The 22,611-nt window shown below is 36.3% G+C and overlaps 1 protein-coding gene across 1 annotated transcript; it reads right to left on the reverse strand.

Annotated features, from left to right (window-relative positions):
- Positions 1-1,960: 1,960 nt before the first annotated feature.
- Positions 1,961-21,393, reverse strand: LOC590868 (solute carrier family 2, facilitated glucose transporter member 5). The gene is made up of 12 exons (XM_790455.5): positions 21,238-21,393; positions 17,778-17,879; positions 14,211-14,371; positions 12,629-12,753; positions 11,252-11,367; positions 10,550-10,712; positions 8,512-8,705; positions 7,214-7,324; positions 6,174-6,275; positions 5,292-5,367; positions 4,122-4,249; positions 1,961-2,383 (listed from the first exon to the last, which is right to left on the reverse strand). The coding sequence occupies exons 1-12, from the start codon at positions 21,391-21,393 to the stop codon at positions 2,186-2,188; spliced, it is 1,632 nt and encodes a 543-aa protein (XP_795548.3). The 3' UTR covers positions 1,961-2,185.
- Between the last annotated feature and the right edge of the window lie 1,218 nt (positions 21,394-22,611).

Genomic DNA, 22,611 nt, shown 5'->3' on the forward strand with positions numbered 1-22,611 from the left:
GATGGCGGCCTAAAAAAAAACTTTAAGTAAAAATTAAAATGTAAATGTGTTTAAACGATCTTTGTGTATGAGTTTGGGAGTGTGTCGTGTGAGAGTATATATTATGTGTGTGTGTTTGGCAAAAATGTCCGGGAAGCGAATATTTTAGTCAGGTATTTAAAAAAAGAAATTTGAAAAAAATAGGGAAAGGGGAATAGAGATGGACAGTGAAAGAGAAAGATTAAAGTGAGAGAAGGAGAGAGAAAAAAAAAGGGAAAGGGGGAGTAGAGATGGACAGTGAAAGAGAAAGATAAAGTCAGAGAAGGACAGAGAGAGAGAGATGGAGAGAGAACGAGAGAGAGAGAGAGAGAGAGAGGGAGAGGGGTGATGGAGGAAGGGAGAGAGAAAAAGAGGGAGAGAGAGAAAGAGAGAGAGAGAGAGAGAGAGAGAGAGATAGGGGAGGAATAAATGAATAAATGAAAGAGGGGCGAAATTCAAAGAAGTAAAGAATATAAGGATTGGAAATGCAAATCCGTCCGAAGAACTCATACTCACAGATCAACCTAGAATCAATAGTGATGCTAATACTATGATCATAACTGAACGAGCATCAAACACTTTAACATGAAACAAGAAATTATTCAGAAAAGCATTATAATATCTTACTTATAAATACATTATTTATTACAATTGATTATTGGATATAATATAAACAATGAACGTACGATTGTATTGCTTACTACTAAAGGATTTCAATATAGATGTTTTTTCTGCAACACCCCTGGTCATTATCTAAGTCACCTGCTCGGGTAATCTTTATTAATGGATCCATCATGCATACATATACTGAAGCTAGGTCTGGCAAGCCTCTGGCATGTTTTGTAGTTTTCAAGAGAAATTATTGTTCAAGGAACATGCAATAATATTAGAAAACAAGTCTATTAAAACAAGAAAGTTGTGAGAATTGTAATGTTTGAATATAAACAGAAAGTGTAATGTTCGACACAAGATTGCTATTGAGCACTAAAAATAGAAAATGTATTCTTCATTGTTTATCTACAACATGTAGGAGACAATCACACGCTTCATAAAATAGCTGGATTACCTGTTAACATATAAATATATACCATATGCATCTCCAAAATTGAAATTGACGTAACGATAAGGATGTTCAAAGGATATCGTACAAATAAAGTAGGAAATGTATAAATGAGTTAGAACATCGATCTACCTATTCAATTTTTTTTAATCATCTATCCTCCACCTTCTTCTATCTTCAGACAAATTTGAATCGAGTTAGAGTGAGATCAAAGCTGGCGCTCTTCAAATCTTTGTCTGCGGCCAAATTGATCAACGCCGAGCTTCTTTATTATATATTACACAATATGGGCCAATGACTGGTGCTTATTTTTTGTTAAAGTACATTCTTAAACGTTCTTTAAGGAATACTCCTTCATATGGTTTTAAATATCCCTTGCATGGCATAACCCCTCCCCTAAAAAAATCATTAAAACAAGTTAAATGCATATATAAAAAATATTAACAAATAGATATACGTTCACGAATTCGAGTTGATTACAGTATAGTAATAGGCCTATTATAATACTGATATCTTACGATTAAAAGTGAGTGGCCAATTTACTCAAATAAAATAAAAACCGATGAAAATACCTTTTGTCGCTTATATAAATATATAAATATATCTTTAACAAACTTACTAAAATCTAGAACATTTTCAGTTTCGTCTACCATTTAGAATAATACTCCTAATAAGCTTCTTTCACAACTTTAAAAGAACAATTTAAGAAAAAAAGGAAATCGTAGGGTGATATATTTGTATGTTTTATTCATTTACTTATTATTCTTTTTATATTTTTCTTCTTCGTTTAAAAAAAAATATTTTTCTCCTTTTTCTTTCCTTCTTATTTTATGATCATCTCCAAATTTCTCCTTCTCCTTCTTCTTCTTCCCTTCCTCCTACTTCTCCTCCATCTCCTCGTCTTCTTATTTCTATTCTTGTCCTTATACTTGTTTCATCTTCTTTTTCTGCTTCCTCTCCTTCTTCATCTCCATGTTTATCATGTTCTTGTTCTATTCCTTCTTCGTCAGCATATCAACTTGCCTTTGGTGTACTCTCATAGTATCACGTGATGTGGGCCATTGTTTCTGGAGAATGATATACACACACTTCTTCAAGCGAATTTATTCACGATTTTTGTAAAGGAAGGTCTCCATGTAATCTTGTGAGTGGATCTTTATTTTCAAACGTTGGTTTCTTTGTGAAACCACAGGCAATTTCTTCAAATGTTTTGTTTCTAGTTTCCGGCAGCTCAAACCAGAAATATATCAATATCAAACCAAGGCTCCCTGCGAAGAGTAAAAAACAATATGGGCCGAGAGCATCCTGTAAAAAAAAAGAGACAAATTTTTAAACACAAAACAAGAACAATTCATGGTCACATCAAAACCACTTTCATTATTAATAACTATCCAAGGATACACCCATAAAACATAATATAACAAAGAAGTTTTCTAAACATATGTTAACTATTAATGATTCTGGCTTATGGCAAAATTAAAAGACATAAATAACGTGAATTTCGGTTGAAATATTGCTCACATGTCGAATTTCACTACAAATGAAAAGAGCCCCACCACCGTTCATTTACTGCTTTAGATACAGATTGTCAAGCAACGATTTATAGCACGAAAATCAAGTTTTTGTAATGTATTGTATATAAATCGTCAAAATATCAAGAGCAAAATTATTCACTTTGTTTATCATTAATACCCGTGCCCCCCATATTGCTCCGGTTGTCTCCTTTTCGCTTGCTGGATCATTAACGTAGCTAGTTCGACGGCACTTCCAAACTAGAATGTTCCACTATGTTGCAGGGTGTATGCCATTGGGTGAACCGGGTGTGCGGAATGGTGTGTTGGGGAGGGGAAGTGAGAGTGTTCGTGTGTGTGGTAATTGTATGTGTGTGAACAATTAAAGATTAATAATGACAGATGGCTAATCATAAATCTACGATGAGGATTGACGAGGAAACTGTCGATCTACATCACAGTCCACAGATAAATGTGCCTTGAATGTATAAAGCAGACGACAATCGGCGGATTAACGACACTTGGTAGTGATTTTGTATGTGAGATTGCTTTGTTAAAATATAAAATGCAAGAACATTTTCCATATCTTTTAACTATCATTGATATCTGATAATTAAACAGTTATTAAAATTAACCTACCAAACTACAAAATACAATGAAATACTTGACTGAAAGTAGGGGAGTTTGAAGTGGTGCACAATTGTACCCCTCTGTAAATAATCGAATAGTCCATGGCGATCATGAATATTCATTTTTTTGCTTACCTCGGCAAAAAGCTTGCCTATACTAAATTGAAAAATTACGGTGGGGAGTTGGCTGAAATGGACATAATGAACTGATCAGAACTGATCTATGATAATTCATGCTTGTTATCCTTCGTGTGCTTGAGCTATAACCTTACAATCGCGTGGCAAATTGCGTCCAAAGTTCGACTTGTTTCACATGTGTTATATAGGCAATGGCGAGCTAGCGACCTATTTTGACCAAATTAGGGTGGGTGAACTTTCAAAAGTCAATGGGACATGAGGATTCCAATGAAAGAGCTAGTGTCAACGTACGTCGGGTGGATGTGCTTTGCGTTTAAACAAAATATGAATTTTTAAAGTTTTTTTTGGTAAAAGTCCATAGGCTAACATGTTAGGCTACTGGACTCTGGCGATAGGGGGCGTTGCCCAATGAGACTACTCGGAGCCATATGCCAACCCCGTGCGCCCTCCCCCCGTCCTCCTGTATATTAAACATAATTATATTATGGGTTTCTATCGCTTGTTGCTTAACACATCGACGATGAATCTAAACACTTTAAAGATATAGTATCCCGGTCATGGGAAATAAGGCTTGCCCGCACACAATGTATGCACATTATCCACTCTCTGGGGAGTATCTTGCAATGCAGAGCAAACTACAATGAATTTTGCATCCTCAGCGTACCGAGCTGGGATTTAAAACCTGAAGCCCTTGATTCAGAGTTAAGTGAATGAACCGCTATATAACGACACCTCCACCAGATACGTCACTGTAGCCCAACTTACTTGCAGAGTTGGGAAGAGCATTCCCACCAAGAAGTTCATCGTCCAATAGACCTGTGATCCAAACGCCATGGCCGAGCTCCGGGGACCCTGAGACCAGATCTCCGTACAAATAACGAATGGAGCCGCACCTTGACGTATTACGGAAGGAGAACAATTATTCATTAAAGACTGTCTACTGTTATATTCTATTACCCTTTAAAGAATTGAAATTATTATTATTTTTTTTTTTTGGGGGGGGGGGGGGTGCATCGCCAAAAAAGGGTAAAATTAACGTGTTTTTATACGTTTTTTTTTCTTCAAGGGGAGGGGGGCCGGGGCCCCTGGATCCGCCACTGCAGTGGCAGTAGTGGTTCTTAATTTTGCGAGCGGGTGAAGTGCGCGAGAAAAAAAAATCTTTAGTGTGGTAAAATTGTTATTTTGTAATCAAAGCACACTTGATGTTATATAACTTCATGTATGCGGGTACCTCTCCCCTGAATACATGAATGAAAAATCATTATTATCCGGTCATCTTGATACGAGGATATTCAGGCATTTCATTGCCTCAAAATATCATGTTACTGAATGTTGCAAGCGATCGAAGGGAACGAGCGTGGTAAAAATATAAGTTTTATACAAACAAAATATCAGATATAAACGGGCACCTCGCCGTCAAGTAGAAGAATAATCGGGCATCTCGCTGCCAATAAATGGAGGTATTTAGTCATTTCGTGGCCTGAAATCATCTTTTTCGGTTGTTTCTAAATGTTTCGATCGAGGATATATGCGAGGAGGAAGATATGAAAAACTTAACTTAAATTTGTTTCTTCTTCATGAAAACACACAGTGGGTTTTTGTGTTTATGTTTTTGCGAATTAGCGTTATTCTAAAATGAAATATAATATAAATAAATCTTTCTCGCGGCACCCCTAGAGATGTTTTGCGGTACCCCAGGATGCCTCGGCACCCCCATTGAAAAACGATGATTTAGATCAGCAACTGATTCAAAGGAAGACTTTTATAGCTAACAAATGTCCAGTTATTTTGCATTCTAGACAACTGTGGGATTAACGGCTTTAAATCATATCCAACGGTCTTGGGAATTGACGACTAATGTTTTGCTAAAGGATATAATTTAGGACATTACCTTGGGTTTCGAATTCGGGACCTTTCTGGGTGTCCATGACTTACCTGGACCGAGACTAACCATGAAGGTATGACAGGCAATCAGTGCAGCGCTTATCCAGGGCAACCACGAATAGTGTGTCTAAAATAGAAGACAACAAGGCCCTGTTTCATAAAACTTGATATCGATAACAAGTTACAAGCTACTGTTATAAGCTACTGAAATCACGGCAGCTGATTGGCTGAAAGCAAAAGTGTCATAAAAATTTAGCAGTTGTCATAGATAATAAGTTTCATGAAACGGGCCCCTGATTGCAAACAGTAATTAACAAATTTGAACTGGAAGGCGATGGTCGCCTATGAACAATCTTTGCATTTAGTTATTTTCTGTTTCAAGGATAAGAAACTTGTCTATTACCTTTCTTAATGTTGAACCATAACGAACATAACTTCTGAAGACAGTGCAATAGACAATAATTGATATTGTACTTGAGTTGATTTCGTGAAAGTCTGTGCAATTGTGTCCCTAATTAACCATGTCTGTCGCTTTCTGATTGAAATGATATATTTACTGATAATTTATATGAAATATGATGCAATATCTATTTGCAGTCCAGCATCGTATTGAAATTTAATAAGAAGTTTAACTTAGATTATTCGATGTTTATTTGTTTAAATGAGGAACATTAAACAAACAGAAACGTCAAAATTCACTATAATTCATTTTTCTCTTCTAGCTGTTGGAACTGACATAATAAGTTATTAGGAAGCCATCTTGGGTTGGTGAAATATTAATGGAATCAGTACAATGTAAATAACAGTTAAATGCAATCAAATTAAAAACACGATACATGTAACGCATACAAATTAAATAACTAGATTTGAAAATAAAGTACAAAAACTTTAGTTTTATTAACAAATTTATAGTGGGAATGTTAAAAGTCTCACCTGAAATTGCATACAAACTGTTAAAGTACACAGGTTTAGTATACAGACACCAAGCGCTCCCATTATTACAGGCCGTCGACCGAATCTGTCAAAACAGTAACCCTGGGAAAGTTAAAAAAAAAAAAATGGATACAGAATACAGAGCAATTCAGCAAAGTCAGTTTTCATCTGTCCAAGTTCAAGGCATTTTCAATTTCCTTCCTTTTTTTTTATCCCGAACGGACGGACGGCTAATCGTAATTTAACATTTCTCTTTTTGTATTTAAAATTGGGTTAGTTTTAGGCTGGTTCGTTGTCTTTTGCATCGTCATGGATAAGGTTGTTAACCCGTTGTCTTCAGACGGTCATCAATGCATTTTCTCTTAATTAGTCCTTAATTGTTCTCCTTTTTCGCAATATCCATCCCCTACCTGCAGCAAGCCGAAGATGGCATAATCCACGAATTCATACTAGTGTCCCTTTATAGACTAATTCATACCAGCGCCATAATATGCATGTATCTATTACATGTATGGCTCTGATTCGCACGCCCAACCTTCAAGTTTGGGGATAGCGCCAACTAAAGCATAAATAAAGGGGAAGAATCAAATAATTTTCATCTTCAAAATTCATATCATGTAAAGAGAATTTATATGGTGGAAATGGTCAAAATTTACTGGTTTAATATTAAAGGTTGAACCACAACAAAAGCTTTAGGGATCGCGCGGCGGTGGAGCTTGTTAACCTTTTCCTTACGGAAACCGCATGGTCCCTGTTTTAAAACATGAGAGAATGAGAACATTCGGTATTCAAAGGATTAAAAACAAAAATCTGGACGGCTTTCGGCAGATAGTTTGCAGGCACAAACCCTGGTCAGTCGTAAAAGAGAATCTGCACTATAAGACTACCATAGGCCATGTACTAAAGCTGTTTCTGATATTGACACAACCAGTAGTATCTGGACTAGGCTTTTTTTTAAGGCACAATGATTTTTTTGATAAAGTGTCAAATTAGAGTATGTGCTTGCAGACTACTCAGCAGAGGGGGTGTAATTGTCTTACCGATAATAAATTAACGATTACATTTCCTAATCCCAGCCACACAGTCACAAAACCAATCTGTGTTTCAGTCAGCCCCGTAGCACGAAAAACATCAACCAGATAAAACCAGATCTAAATAAAAATCAACAAAATACATGAAGAACACAGTAGGTAGAATAACAGATTGCAATGATAGAAGAGGGCAGCCGGGGGGGGGGGGTTAAAGGGTAAGCCTATACAATGTTCTCTTCCCTAACTTAGAACCTTTTTTTGGTGGGGGGGGGGGTGGGGTGTCCGATTGTGACTTGGTTAACTAAGTAAGATGATTTAAACTGTGAATAGGCATACATGTTGGAAAGTATTTAGAACCCGTTTAACCGTTATACTTTTATGATTAAAGAAATTAAGCAAAGAAAACTAATATATTTTCACAGGGATTAATTCATTGCAAAAAAACGAGAAAAACAAAAACAAACAAAAACACACACCTCATCATATACTAAATTAAACAAATTCACGTTTTCATTTTTGTACTCTGGCACTTTTCCTCTTCACTCTACCTATTTTGTTCCTCATATCCTTCCCGTTTTGGCACCATTTTTCCCGGTCAATACATGTGTTGTCCATATACCTTCAGCCTAATACACAACATCTGTAATTTCTGCAAACTGTTCAAATAGCTTGAAATGGTCAAAGGGCTATTCCCGTTATCAGGTCATCTTTTACCTTGTTTAAATATTGACCGTTCTATGTCCAAAAGGAAATCAAAAGAAAGACGGTTATAGCAACTACTTTGAATATCCTTGTGCGTCATCTACTTAGATGTGCCAAGCATGAAAATGACGTGTTACGTAATCCGAACAAGATTTCTATGAAACATACAAAAGGGTTTTGGCATTTCCCTTGATTTAATTTTTCGAAAATAGTTGCGATCGTGTTAGACTTCATCCTTCTCTTTTTAGTCTTAATATACTCAATATGCTACAGACAGCCAACGGGTTTTTTGTCTCTCTAAATTTTAAGCTAAAAAATGACATTCACCTGCTGTTAATAATGATAATAATAGCTAGTTCTTATATAGCGCTTTTCAGGACCGAAGGCCCTCTCAAAGCGCTTTACAAATATATAAATATTATTGACCCGGTCATTGGATTCAGGCTTACCCGCACACAATGTATGAACATTCTCCACTCCCTGTGGAGCATTCAAGCCAGGCGTCATTTTTACAAGCGCACACTTGCTAATCTAAGCACATTAGCGTTACCGACGGATATTAATCAAGTAGTATTATAAAGTATTCTTTTAGCATCCATCTTTACCGCGTTTACACCCGTTAGATGAACACAGCAGTTACAAACGACGGTGAGGAGCAGAGGTTTTCCCCAGTCCGATTGACGTAGTCTCAGCAGGTCCAAGATTCCAACCACCTCCTGGGTCTTTTCTCTCGCCCTCTCTTCATCCATGTCGGAGACGTCACGTGATATATCATTTGAAGCTCGTAATCGTCTCAAAGCTGAGAGAGAAAGAGAGAGAGAGAGAGAGAGGGGGGGGGAGAGATGAGAGAGAAAGAGAAAGAGAGGGAGAGAGGGAGGGAGAGAGAGAGAGTGAAACGAGAGAAAGGGAGAAAAAAAGAGAGAGATAGAGAGAGATAGAGAGAGATAGAGAGACATCGGGACAGAGAGGGATTGAGAGAGAGGGAGAGAGATAGGGAGAGAGAGAAAGAGAGAGAGAGAGAGAGAGAGAGAGAGAGAGAAAGTGAGAGAGAGAAAGAGAGACAGGGGATACGAAATAAACATTATTATACGCAATTAAACTTGAATTACAATGTACCATTCAATTTCAGGAAAGGACGTCTACAACACTATTTACATTACTGACTTTAGGTCATAAAATCATGAGAAAACTAATTTGCATTGTTTGAGTTGTCCAGGGCCTTTGGTTGATTTATCCATGGTCCGGACTGTCCCGGAACCATTCAAACGACACTCTGTTGCTCGTTAAAACCATATGATAATTTAATTTTAATGACTTATAATGCCGTTAAAATGAGATGATTATACCGTTTAACGAGACATAATGTTGTTTAAAGGTACTATGTCCTTTTTGCAGCCAACCTCAAATTATGTAGAACTTTGCAGGAATTATGAATATGTCATGTATGTCCTATCTGTGAAATTTGAACGTTAGCAGTGTCCTCATATTCAAATTATGCAAGGAAACCCGTTTACTTGCTAGACTTCACTGTCAGACACTATTGAGTGACTGACTGGCTTGTATTCTTCTTTGGAAATAACATACATGAAAAGAGTTGTAAAGGGTACATGAGCATTTGGTTACATCAATAACCCACTTCTTGTGATGGCCAAGATTAAACTGATTGAATCTTTGTGCAGCATAAAACGTATGACCATTCGGTACAATTGTCTGAAAATCAAGACTATTACTTTTGGGCTCTATAGCCCTAAAGTCGATTTGACAACTAATAGTCGTTATGTTCCCACTTGAAGACATTTTCAAGCCCCACCTTTTTTAGGGAAGTTCTAAATTAGTATTATCTTTCAAATGCAGTTGGAATTTAACTTTTTCATTTCTTTGGCCTGCAAATGGGACATAGTACCTTTAATGAGTTAATGACATTCGTTTTAACGAGATGGAAACAAAAAGAAAATACCAACATGACCCTTCCTGGGCTGCGAGAGAGGCCTACACAAAAACAATTAGCAGCGTACAACTACACAACATTATAGTCAAGCATATTGAGCCCGGTTTTTCATAGAATAATCATCAGCATGTCCCCTGTCCCTTCAACTCTCGTTGGGGAGTCTAAGACCTTCCCAACGAAGTTAGTTTCTTCCTGGGACGAAATCCATCATCGCTTAGAGGACAGGCAGTCAACAAACAAACAAAAATAAAACAAAACAAAAATCACAACAAAAAACAAAATAACCCTAAAGGCCAAGAAGCGCTATTTCATATAATCGGTTTGGGGGTAAAGAGAGGTTGAGTTCTGGGAAGAGGTGAAAATAATTTGTGAGCCTTATCATTGTATTAGGCAAGTGTGGAAGAACATCAGATACAAAACTTTCCTTGAAAAGCACGGCATGTAACATCAGGACGGATTTTTATAATGCATGTTCGTGTATTCCCATATACATCTTTCTGTGTACAGTGCTTGTAACTTTACCAAGACTGAGCCAAATTTTATTATCATTTTTATGAGTCCAGAACCTTGCAGTACACACCAATACTTATATGCTAGATGATCAACCTTTTCTGATCGATTCCACATCGTTTCTTTCACAAAGCAATCGCATGACCAGAACTCAACTTTATCTTAAAGATTGCAGTATAACATACATTTTATTGCACTTTGTTGTTGATTTTTCTTGATGTATAGCCATCGGGGGCTCTCTGGGCAGCAAAGACTGGTAGTAAGCTGGAAGAGACTGATGAGAATAACTGGAGGACCTATAAGCCACGGCCATGATGACTCTCCGGTAAAGACATACAGACCAAGAGTCTAAAAATTGGAAGACAGCAGAAAACAAATCGGTAAATAAAACTGTCTCACTGAGATTGGTTTTTAGTGTGACAATATGCAAGTGAAGGAATTCTTCTACTTCTTTTTCCTCTTCGTTTTCAATCTTCTTGTTCGCCATCTTCTTTTCCTCCTCCTATCCTTATCCATCTTCTTTTTCTTCTTCTTCTGTTTGGGTAATTGAATATTATGTACAGTATTTAAACATGTATCTGTCGGTTGTCCTTTCCCTTTTCATTTTCATTTTTGTTGGTGGGGGGGGGGGGGGGGGGTGCGACGGGGTCATTACCGGGAGAGAGAATTTCTCCCGAGGCTCGACGTTCTGAACACTTTGATTGTTAGAAACAAAGCATGTCAGGAGTGGTGCGTTGACTGTTCGTCATGTTCAGGTTGATTACTCGTCAACAGGACCGTTCTCCCTACATGGTGAAGCCGCAAACTTATAATATTAAACTTGCAATATTATAATAAAATTTAACGAAACACACTTTTATTCAATGGTTTAGTGAAAAGGGGATCACCTGTGAGAGTGATACACCAAAGTTCTGCTGCATCCCGTGCATGACAGTAACCATTCCCCTCAGACTGGTCGGTGAGATCTCCGTCAGGTACATAGGGACAACAGCAGTCACTACACCTTGAAGGAGAACCCAACAAAAACATCGGCAAATAGAAAAAAAACACTATTTGCTTGAAGCTTTATAGACCAGTATAGGGATGATTTTATACCTCACCTAAGAAATCCAGCCATCTGAATGGTCGAAATTGCAGTCGTGATTTAAGCCATTCCCGTAAAGAAACGACAAATGCCAATACCGGTTAATAGTCCAAGAGTGAGATCCCTCAAAATTCCGGTTACCATGAAACAAGTAAAATTTTGCTGCGATACCCATTGGTTTTACGTGTTAAAATGTTCTTTGTGCGAGCGCGGACACCCGACAGTGCATTTTGTCTGCGATTCCCAAATGATTGAAACTTTCAGTCATTTTTCAAGCAAAGATTACAGACAGTGTCTTAGATTTTCCGTGATGTTGTAACCAATCTTCACTCAATAAAAGGATAATGTAAGAATTATTGGTATATTTTTGTTTCAATTCGGCATAAAAAAGACATATCAACTGCTTTAATATTCGAGGTCTGGCTGTCAAAGCAGTCGATATCTCTATACTATTAGCTTGAAGCTTGATAGACCATTTCGTGATATACTATATAGTTCAAGCTGTATCACTGACCATATCTAAGATAATATCTAGCTATTGTATTACGAAGATACTGCATAGCTCTGCTTGAGCGTAGATTAGACCAAAATACGAGATGAAATGACATAGTTTTATTTCAATTTATGGTCAGCAATCTACAATACTCGGTAACGTATGGGACACTAAATGACCAGTGCATCGGATCTTGACCTTATCATCGCGTTAATCATTGAATATATTGCTCTCGAAAGTAAATATACATGATGAACCGTTGATTATACTCATATAATATATTCTGATTTATTGCTATAATTGCAGGAATTTAAAAAAAGACAGTATAAAATATGGGTAACGAGACACCGGGGAAAGATGTCTTATCTAATGGTCTCGAGTCCGGAGTACGGATATATATCTCATGCGATTACTTACTACCTACTAACCTCAGGTGTACCGGGCTTGAAGCCCTTCTGTACTAGTTCGGCAAGGGGATCAGACCTCCCTAATAGGTCACTGACAGGTGGTTATCTCATCAAATCAGCTCTCAATTAACGTAAGACAAAGAGGATCATGTGGGACCGATTATGCATTGTTTGATATATAAAAGACGCAAGTAGCTATAGGTAAATATATCCATCACCAGAGTCTTTACTTTCATAATTTGTTTTGAGAGGGGAGGGGGGGGGGGGGTGGATGACTTACCTAAGTTGATCCCTGTCACGAACCTACCAATCATGACCATTTCGTAGGAGTGTGCCAGAAAACTTAAACTCATCATCGAAGCTCCGACAATCGAGAAAGCATTGTTCAACATAAGTGTCTTCTTCCTGCAACGGAAGTAGTATAAACGCTCTTAAGATATTAAACTGCGGAAGATTGTTTGATGGATTATTGTTATAAGACATGATGCAGATACATAATGATGTGAGCATTATCAATCATGACCATTTCGTAGGAGTGTGCCAGAAAACTTAAACTCATCATCGAAGCTCCGACAATCGAGAAAACATTGTTCAACGTAAGTGTCTTCTTCCTGCAACGGAAGTAGTATAAACGCTCTCAAGACATTAAACTGCAGAAGATTTTTATGGATTATTGTTATGAGATATGATGCAGATACATAATGATGTGAGCATTATCACGCTGGTCATTTAAAGGGCATTCTAACCTTTGTAATAACATTAGGGATAAAGAAGCAGAACAATACGAGAAACGAACGTTTGAAATATAAATCCACAATTCTGACTTATTAATATTCATTTGACCGCAATTACGACAATAACTTTTATAAATATAATGCTTCCTGGGAGAAACTACAATTGTTTAAACACTTTGTAATTGAAAAAAAAACGAGCACACTATCTTTATTTACTGGGTGTTAGCCAAAAATGTGTTTGAAATGACTCGGTAACACTGTTGAAGGTTGATGAAAAAATGCGTAATTTTTGTTTGAAATGTTACTTATTATATTCCTTTTACTGTACTGACCCTCTAGCATGCAAAAAAACATGAAAACATTCTTAAACCACATAGACATTTATGGTTTTCTTTTAATGCATTCAGGTCAGCCAGTGATTCTCTCCGTCTCACATATTCATTTAATTGCACATTAGCCGGTGATAGGACATTTACTGTATCTGCCTCAAAATACTAGAATGATCTACCACATATAATTATGCAGTCTCCATCAGTTATTACCTTCAGAAAGGCCTTAAAAACACATCTTTCTTGCAGTTTGTAGTTGAATAAATATGTATTTATGTAATTTTGATTTGTATTCACTGTAAGCGCTTTTGGCCTATGGGAAAAGCGCGGTATAAGTAATAATAATGATAATAATAAAGGCGTCACTGTGCAACACCCTCTTACAGTAAATTCTCCCAACCAATTTCTGAATTTTCCCAACCGTTTTTATATGAAAAGAAGACCTAAGACAGGCCTTTAAAAATCTGTCAACACTTAAATGTCTGGAATGGTATATAGAGCCAATGTATTACTTTGTGACGATTTACATTCACCTAAAATGTTAATAAAGTGTAATATATAACATAGTTGGTAGAGTTAAGGAATCGATCAAATCAGTTTTTTTCAAATTGTTATTGTTAATAATGGTCTGTTTTCACTCAAATTTTCAGATTATCTTTAGTTGTACATCGAGCATTAAAGTCACTACCTTAGCATCATTTTTTCTCTCATCTAATCAATGTTACTATTAAAGTCCCTTTAAACAATAGGACGAATCATGTTTTAACATTCTTGATCTTTGGCAAGTTTGGGAACGCACCTTCCAAACTTATTGCTGGGGTACCCTGAAACCAGGGCACCTACGGCCGCTCCTATGCACAGGAAAGACACGGTGAACGACCATAACCATCTCTCAGAGTTCTCGTCAAGATAATCTCCGCTTCGCTGGTAGTGGGACTCGTTGAAAAACTCCTTCATGTGCTATAAAAAAGAGATGAAGAAAAAGTAAGAGAGCGAGATAGAAAGTGATACACACAAACAAAGAAAAAATAATGTTAAGAGAGACGGTAAAAGAAGATTACGATGTCATTCCGGAAAAGTTTAAAACATCATTTTGAAAACCTCTTTAATGTTTGAATTCTGCAATAGTGTTTTGTTCTAAATTGGGGGGAAAGCATATTGAATTTTTCAGGTAAAATTGCCAATATTTTTTTCATCGGCGAATTTGTTGGGATCTCAAGTCGTAGAAACCATAGAAACTAATTGTTTAATTCTATATACATATTTTGATAATGAGTAGTAGTGATAAAAGTGAAGGTAACTCTTCCAAACTACCGAACTTTATTTTAAGTCTGAATCTATTTTCTTCTCAAAACAATTTGGATTCAGGCAGAAATATTCGACCTCAGTGGCTTTAATAGAACTCATGAATTATGTATCCAGTGCAATAGAAAGCAAACTGGTTTCAATTAGTAGCTTTCTTGATCTTTCGAAGGCTTTCGATAGTGTCAATCATTTTATATTTGTTACAACAACTTTCATTTTACGGTATTAGAGGTATTTCCTTGAATTGGTTTGAAAATTATTTTAAAAATCGTAAACAATTTGTTATTATTGATCAACAGTCTTCTGATTTATGTAACATTGTGACTGGAATTCCTCAAGGGAGTATCCTTGCCCCCACCCCCCCCCCATTGTTTCTACTATTCATTAATGATCTTCATTTTGCTTCTAGTAAATTGTCATTTTCATTATTTGCTGATGACACAAATACGTTTTTGTCTGGTAAATCTGTTCAGCACCTGAATATGGATTTGAATTGGAAAAGGTTTCTTGCTGGTTTTGAGCTAATAAATTAATGGTCAACATGACTAAAACTAATTATTTGGTGTTTAAAGGTAGAAATATCAATTTCGATGTTGATGAATTACATGTGCAACTAAATGATGAATATTTACCCAGATTCTGTTCAACAAACTGGAAGACACATGTTAACTACATTGCCTCCAAGATTTCAAGTGCAATAGGTATTCTTTATGTTGTGCATACATTATTTCCTTTACCAATCTCATGTAACCTTTATAATACAATGCTGCTTCCTTACTTGTCGTATGCAAATATTGTTTGGGGCAACTGCTCAGTAACCCTTCTGAATAGACTTTTAGTCCTTCAAAAGAAAGACATACGCTTGATAACCAAATCTTCTTACCGAGCACATACTGCACCCCTATTTAAACGGATGAATATTTTAAATGTTAATTCTATATATTTATTATGCAGCTTGGTAAATTCATGTTCCAGTACAAACATAACAACTTGCCACCTGTCTTTGATGACCTTTTTATACTGAACTATTCTATTCATTCATATGCTACAAGAAATGCAAGTAGTTTCCAAAAACCCATAGCTAAGACTTTTTTTTTCTAACAAAAACGGATACCCTTCAATGGACCTATGTTATGGAGTCATCTTCCACCTGACATCAAAAATTGTTCTTCGTTGTATTCATTTAAGGCTAAGTTAAGATTATTCCCGATAAGTAATCCATCTTTTACAACATTCACATATAGGTGGATGCATTTTTTTCTTTCTTTTCCCCTGTCTTTGATATTTTTCTCCCTCTTTTTTCTCGTTATTGGTACCACCTCATCATTTTACCTTATATTTACTTTTAAGTTTTAATTGCATAATTTTTTTTGTATAATTGGGGGTAGTCCTCGACAAATTATTTTTGATTTTTGACTACCCCTTCCACATTTGCTGATTTTTTGCTTTTTAAAACATACATTGCTCCAACTGGAGTCGTTTTTGATAAATTATGATGTACATGTTCTATATATTGTATTGTATGTATGTAGTTTATTCTATGTAGCTCCCTATGTTTTGCATTTGTAAAGAAATAAATTGAACTAGTCCAGTAGACGGTACCATATACCATGTCATGACCTGAAAAAGTTGATAAGTACAAGGTTTTTTTTTGTTGATTTGTGTTCTAGATGGGTATTGAAGTATATCCAGCTTGGTTGCCAGCTTGGCAACCTTGGGCAACTCTTTTAATAGCCATATTAGCATAATCATCTAAACGACTACAGGACTAAACTTGAATTTAACTTGAATCGTAGCAAAAACAGGAAAATAACATGTGAAAGTTATTGTTCATCGATGCCACAGACCTACAAGCACGCAATCCATTTAAAAAAAAAGTACATTACCCTTTACATATGGCTAAATGTCTCAAGTTTTAAACTAATTCACGAAAAAGAATTAATGTTTCATTCTCCTAGAGATAATGTTTACTTCTTTACATAAAATATTGAGAGTTTAGTAGTTACTTTGAAGATAATGATCAAGATATATATTTTGTTTGGCAGTTTAGAACAAAATCATAGCAGGAAGGGTCCCTGGAAAAGATTGCTCTCCAAAGGATGATGATAATAATAATAATTATAATAATAATATTGATACATGAGATCTTTAAGGCGTATAGGATCCACTTGTATTCAAATGCTCAAGGTGCAATTGAAAAAAAAGGGAAAGAAAAACGTATCACATAAAAGCTTCGTCATTATATACAAAGAAACAGAAGATAGAACACCCCAAAATGACCGAACAATTAGTTTTATGCTTAATTAAAAAGATACGTTTTGAGATTATTTAAAAACACTTTATCTAATCTGCTATTACAAATCTCTCGAGCATTCCACGGCAGAGTTTTGAGAGCGTAAATATTTTGACGGAATGTAATGATTTATGAAAGTAACATTATGCTTAGGAGCAGAGCCGTGGAATAAAATGTCCTTATAAAGCTATAAGTAGAAACACCTGACAATTTTGGACCAAATCTTCACGCAACATGCGTATGTGTAGTCCGATATACCCATAATTGCAGTACAAATAATTTCAGCAAAATTGAGTAAATTTATTTTCAGTTTAATCATTCAAAAACATCACAGTGTACATCATTTCTTACGTACTACATGCTCAATTCCCCCCAATCGCTTTCAGACATATTTCAGACGCTTTCATACATAGACCAGTACTCAACTGTAATATCTTTCATATGCTAATTGGGGAAGAGAATGGTGAATGGAAACGGATCATCTGTCATGCTCATGTTAGTTCATTTGTATTATTTCTAATAGAGTCTACATCCATATTTGAATCGTGTACTATTGATATATTTACAAATCCAAATAATAATTTTACGTTGCTATTCTGTAATGTTTGTTATAGTAAACATTTGATACTTCATTGTTTCACACTGTATCGAATATTACGTAACATAGAGCTTTCTCGTAAAGACGACTTGTGTACTAAGAAGACCTACCATTTATAAGATCGTACTAAAAAAAAAAATGGAAATATAAATTGCCATATCAGGACCTACCCTAGAAGGCACAGAGAGAACAGCAGTATTGAACCCTGCCAGCAGAGATCCACCGAATGTGACAGATACCGCACTGAAGATCAGCACGAAGGAGAAACCCTCCTGGATTGAGAGAGAAAGAGAAAATAAATAATCCATTTTACCACCACTACTACACAAATCGCGATATACACTCTTTAAAATATTAGGTCAAATTTTGACCAGCACGTGGTGATTAATCATAGATTAAGCCAAATTTGGGCATTTTTTTATAGCCAACTTGAGTAATATTTTGTCCACTTAGAGTCAAAATATATAATGATTACTTCAGAATGGGCAAAACATATAACCAAGTTGGGTAACGAAAAATGTCCAAAGTTTGGTGGATTATGTAATTACCCTTTTGGCACATTTATTACACAATATCTTTAGGTGCACCACCATTATGTTGTTATGAATAAATCACATATTTCTCAAAAGCCACACAAATTACGAGAACATAATTATCAGGATACATTTTCCTGCCCCATGTTAAGGCCTATACTTTATTTCAGCTTTATGGTCACAGGACTTTGTACAGACCGAGAAGGAAAACTCTAACCATAGTACTTAGGAATTCAAATGTGTTTATCATTTTATTTTGATCATCTTCACGTACAAGTAGAATTTTACCTTTTACGTTCCCTTGTATACACATGTTTGTTTATCCCCTGATTTAACATTCCGTCCATATACAATTAGATCATCTCATTTAAAGGCATCGTTCAACAATGTTAATCCTGAGATGCACGGCCCTACGTGTTATCAATGTTAAATCTGAGATGCACGGCCCTACGTGTTATCAATGTCTGCGATATGGTGTAATATTGAAGCCCTTAAAAAAATCGCGCTTCAAAATAACCAAGCAGTGCCTCAAAAAAGTCAAAATCTTTGAGTGACCGGTTTTGCTAAACTCGTTTTCCCTAATAGACTGTATAGTGTTATGAAAACCGTTAGGAAAACGCAAAATTTGGTTTCGATTTCCAATCATAAATTTCTTGATAATCAGAAAGGCGATCGGCTTGTAAAAGTTATGGGGTTCCTGATTGACTTAAAGGTTTATAATTATCATTGCAGCATGAGCTAAATCCAGGATTTCGTTTCAGAATCTGAGACAAAGTTACCCAATCCCTTTAATGACAAGCTCCCAAGTTATACATAATCAACGCAAGTACAAAATAAGTCCGTTCGTCGATACAATTTGTGCATTTGCAGATAAAGTTCATTTTGTAGAAACTTGTTAATAACCTACAGAGACAAATAATTGATACGCTCATGAAACTCAAGTCATCATTATTTATTTATTCACCGATGGAACATTCTATGATACACAAGTAGAAGTATTTTTCCTAGAAAAGCAAACAAACTGAAGCCAATTCATGAAGCACCTCAGTGACTTGGTCAGTAGTTTTTCGAAAATGCACAAAATGGTACTTCTCCCAGTGTAAAACGAAATATCTGTGGATATGGGGGGGGGGGGGGGGGGGGGAGGGAGTCATTTGTACCATTTGCTATATTACTAGAAACTGGTCTATAAACAACAGAAAATTAGAGAATAAATTAAGTTACCTCTATCATTATAATGATAGAGGTAACTTAATTTATTCAGTATTTGTAAAGTTTATATCTTCTCGAAAATAATGACCAATAAAGGTTGATCAATAAAGTTCTGAGAAGATATCAACTTTTGTTTCTATCAAGAATGAATCACATTGTTAAAATTATTTCATAAAAAGCGGTAATAAAGATTATTCCAAATTAATAGGTAGTAGTGAAAATAATGCACTTCGGCCGGTATTCTAATGAAATTGGGCGACGGTGTATTTACATGCACACAAAAACACATGCACATTCTTCATATAGGCACGTTCAATACAAGCCAACCCATTATCTGCTAATTCTCTGCCCTGACAATTCAATACACCATAGTACAATAGAGTGCATATTTACTGACAACAACAAATATTTCATAAGTATAAACTTGGAATAACCTATCAAAAAATTTAACAATGATTTGTTTTGTTCGTGTTTTCTTTTCAAGGCAATTCTATTCATCTGTCTAATGCCAGACAACCCCTGGAGGTACTGCAAAATATGTGCCACTGCGTCTCATATTACCCAAATCTTTCTAAAATAACATTTCCACCAATTATCTCCTCGTATTTCTCCTCGGGAGTTAGAGGTGTCGTGGGCTAGTGGATGCGTCACCGGACTGTGGATCACAGGGTATGTGGTTCGAGTCCCACTGCGGCACCAAAGGTTGATCAATAAAGTTCTGAGAAGATATCAACTTTTGTTTCTATCAAGAATGAATCACATTGTTAAAATTATTTCATAAAAAGCGGTAATAAAGATTATTCCAAATTAATAGGTAGTAGTGAAAATAATGCACTTCGGCCGGTATTCTAATGAAATTGGGCGACGGTGTATTTACATGCACACAAAAACACATGCACATTCTTCATATAGGCACGTTCAATACAAGCCAACCCATTATCTGCTAATTCTCTGCCCTGACAACTCAATACACCATAGTACAATAGAGTGCATATTTACTGACAACAACAAATATTTCATAAGTGTAAACTTGGAATAACCTATCAAAGTATCAAAAAATTTAACAATGATTTGTTTTGTTCGTGTTTACTTTTCAAGGCAATTCTATTCATCTGTCTAATGCCAGACAACCCCTGGAGGTACTGCAAAATATGTGCCACTGCGTCTCATATTACCCAAATCTTTCTAAAATAACATTTCCACCAATTATCTCCTCGTATTTCTCCTCGGGAGTTAGAGGTGTCGTGGGCTAGTGGATGCGTCACCGGACTGTGGATCACAGGGTATGTGGTTCGAGTCCCACTGCGGCACCAATGTCCTTTGGCAAGACTTGATCTGCATTCACCACCCTCTACTCAGGTGGTGTAAATGGATACCCGGTCAGAATAAATCCTCTTATGCCAGAGCGCCTTATCTGGGCGGCTCGGATAATCCCGGGGTAATTATAATATAGTCATTATTGTCATCGTTGTTCCTATTGTTGTTATTATCATTATTATTTTGTTTTTCTTCAACGTACAACTTTGATGTAAACGTAGCGAAATGTCTAATAAAGTCTGGAAATACATACGCAATTACACATATTATGGCCGGGGTAATTCTGCTGTTAAACCAGTGATGTGGCGGATAAAAGGTTAACAGACATTTCCTTTAGGATTTATTAGCCATTGTAAACTGAGTCACCCCAGACGGGTATAATCATATCTGATTGATGCACGTATGTAAATACCCAATAGACATACATGCACGATACCGTAAGAACTTACGTAAGAAAAGTAAACACTGAAGTCTAACATCCGAGACATATCCTGATTTCAACGGCTCCCCTAGGAAAATAAATCAAAGCAAACAAAACAGAAAACAATGAATAAGGAGGGGCTCTTGCCTTTTTGGTATGATTATCGGGTCTTTCCCCGGCATCGTTCAATAGTTCACCATCATCGCCATGGATCTGGCTTTCGCCCGTCTTCAGCTTGGTCGTCTGCATGGCGCTTACGATGCCGTCCATATCACCATCAGCGAGCGGGCTGGATGAACGCATGGACGAAAAAATGAGTATCTGTTTGTTTGAAAAGTACCCTTGCTCCGAAACATCTGACAGCTGGAAGTGCAGAATGAAGGCCTACTGTTGTGCTCTCTAAACCCTGTTCTCCCGAGCTATCAGCAACTTCGTCTGCGCACGAGCACGTGAAGGACAAAGAAAGTGAAACGAAGGACCGAAAACAGGTTTTGCCCTCAAGCCATGTAACCCTTTGTCTAATTTCCTTTGTTGAATTGGACTTTGGACCGAAACTAAACGTCGCATCGAGGTATCATTTCTTGTGTCGCGTTTAAAAAAAAAAGGTTTTATTTTTCAGGATTTAATTTGTTTAAAGGAAAGTAATACCTTCATCGATTTTAAAGGGATAGTTGAGTTCTGTTGCAGAGGGCGCTACACAATTTGTTTTTTGTTTTTGTGAGATACATGTACGAAAAAAGTGAGTGTCAAATTTGAAAGAACATACAATTTAAATGACAAAATCATCATTGTTTGATCAAAATCGGTTCAGAGAAGGCTGAAATATCAATCAATATAACGATTTCTAATACTTGTGTACCACCACAAATATTCGATAATTTGTAAAAGCCGTTGAAAAAAAAACGAAATAGGCCTAGTGCCTTTTACGTCGTATTCAGCCTATGCGAATGTTGGCTTTTTTGTTGGCATTTTAGTGTTGGTTATATTACGCACAACCAGCCGGCCCATGTATTGTTATTTTTAATTCATTAATTAATTAACGGTCACCGTATTTTTTGACAGTGGAGCTGAAAATATCCATGCACTTTGAAGGCATTTGCGGTGTGAAAACAGAACTCAACTATCCCTACCGTACCTAAACCCAACATGGCTGGGGGGGGGGGGGGGGGGTAGTTTGAGTTTCAGTACATTGTTTTATATTCACACTTTGCAATGATTAAAAAAAACTAAATGATACAGATAAACATTAATAATATTGGCTAACAATAGAACAGAAATTAAGTGTTTCATATTTATTTGTTTACATGCAGAAAGTTGAAAAGGAGTGAAATATGGAGGGGCCTCTCTAGTGAGTTTAAAATGGGCCTCACAAGATGTTCAAACAGTCTTTAAAATTGGAAGGGAGGGCAATAATTACAGCAAATGTTGTACAGAGATAAACTGATGTCAATCACGGTATTATGTTTCTTTTCAAGGATGTTTCTCTTTTCAGGATTAAAAAAAAAAACACTTTAAGATTAT

This window comes from Strongylocentrotus purpuratus, unplaced genomic scaffold, assembly GCF_000002235.5.
Source record: "Strongylocentrotus purpuratus isolate Spur 01 unplaced genomic scaffold, Spur_5.0 spur5_scaffold_12, whole genome shotgun sequence".
In the NCBI taxonomy this organism is placed as follows: domain Eukaryota; kingdom Metazoa; phylum Echinodermata; class Echinoidea; order Camarodonta; family Strongylocentrotidae; genus Strongylocentrotus; species Strongylocentrotus purpuratus.

Bases quoted from the DNA above. Each gene is read 5' to 3' on its own strand.
- LOC590868 (XM_790455.5), bottom strand. From the start codon at position 21,393: ATGCGTTCATCCAGCCCGCTCGCTGATGGTGATATGGACGGCATCGTA. The intron at 11,368-12,628 runs GTAAGTCATCCA...TTCTCCTTCAAG, and splicing joins CGTGACAGGGATCAACTTAG to GTGTAGTGACTGCTGTTGTC. The intron at 8,706-10,549 runs GTATGTTATACT...TTTCTCTCTCAG, and splicing joins ACAACAAAGTGCAATAAAAT to CTTTGAGACGATTACGAGCT.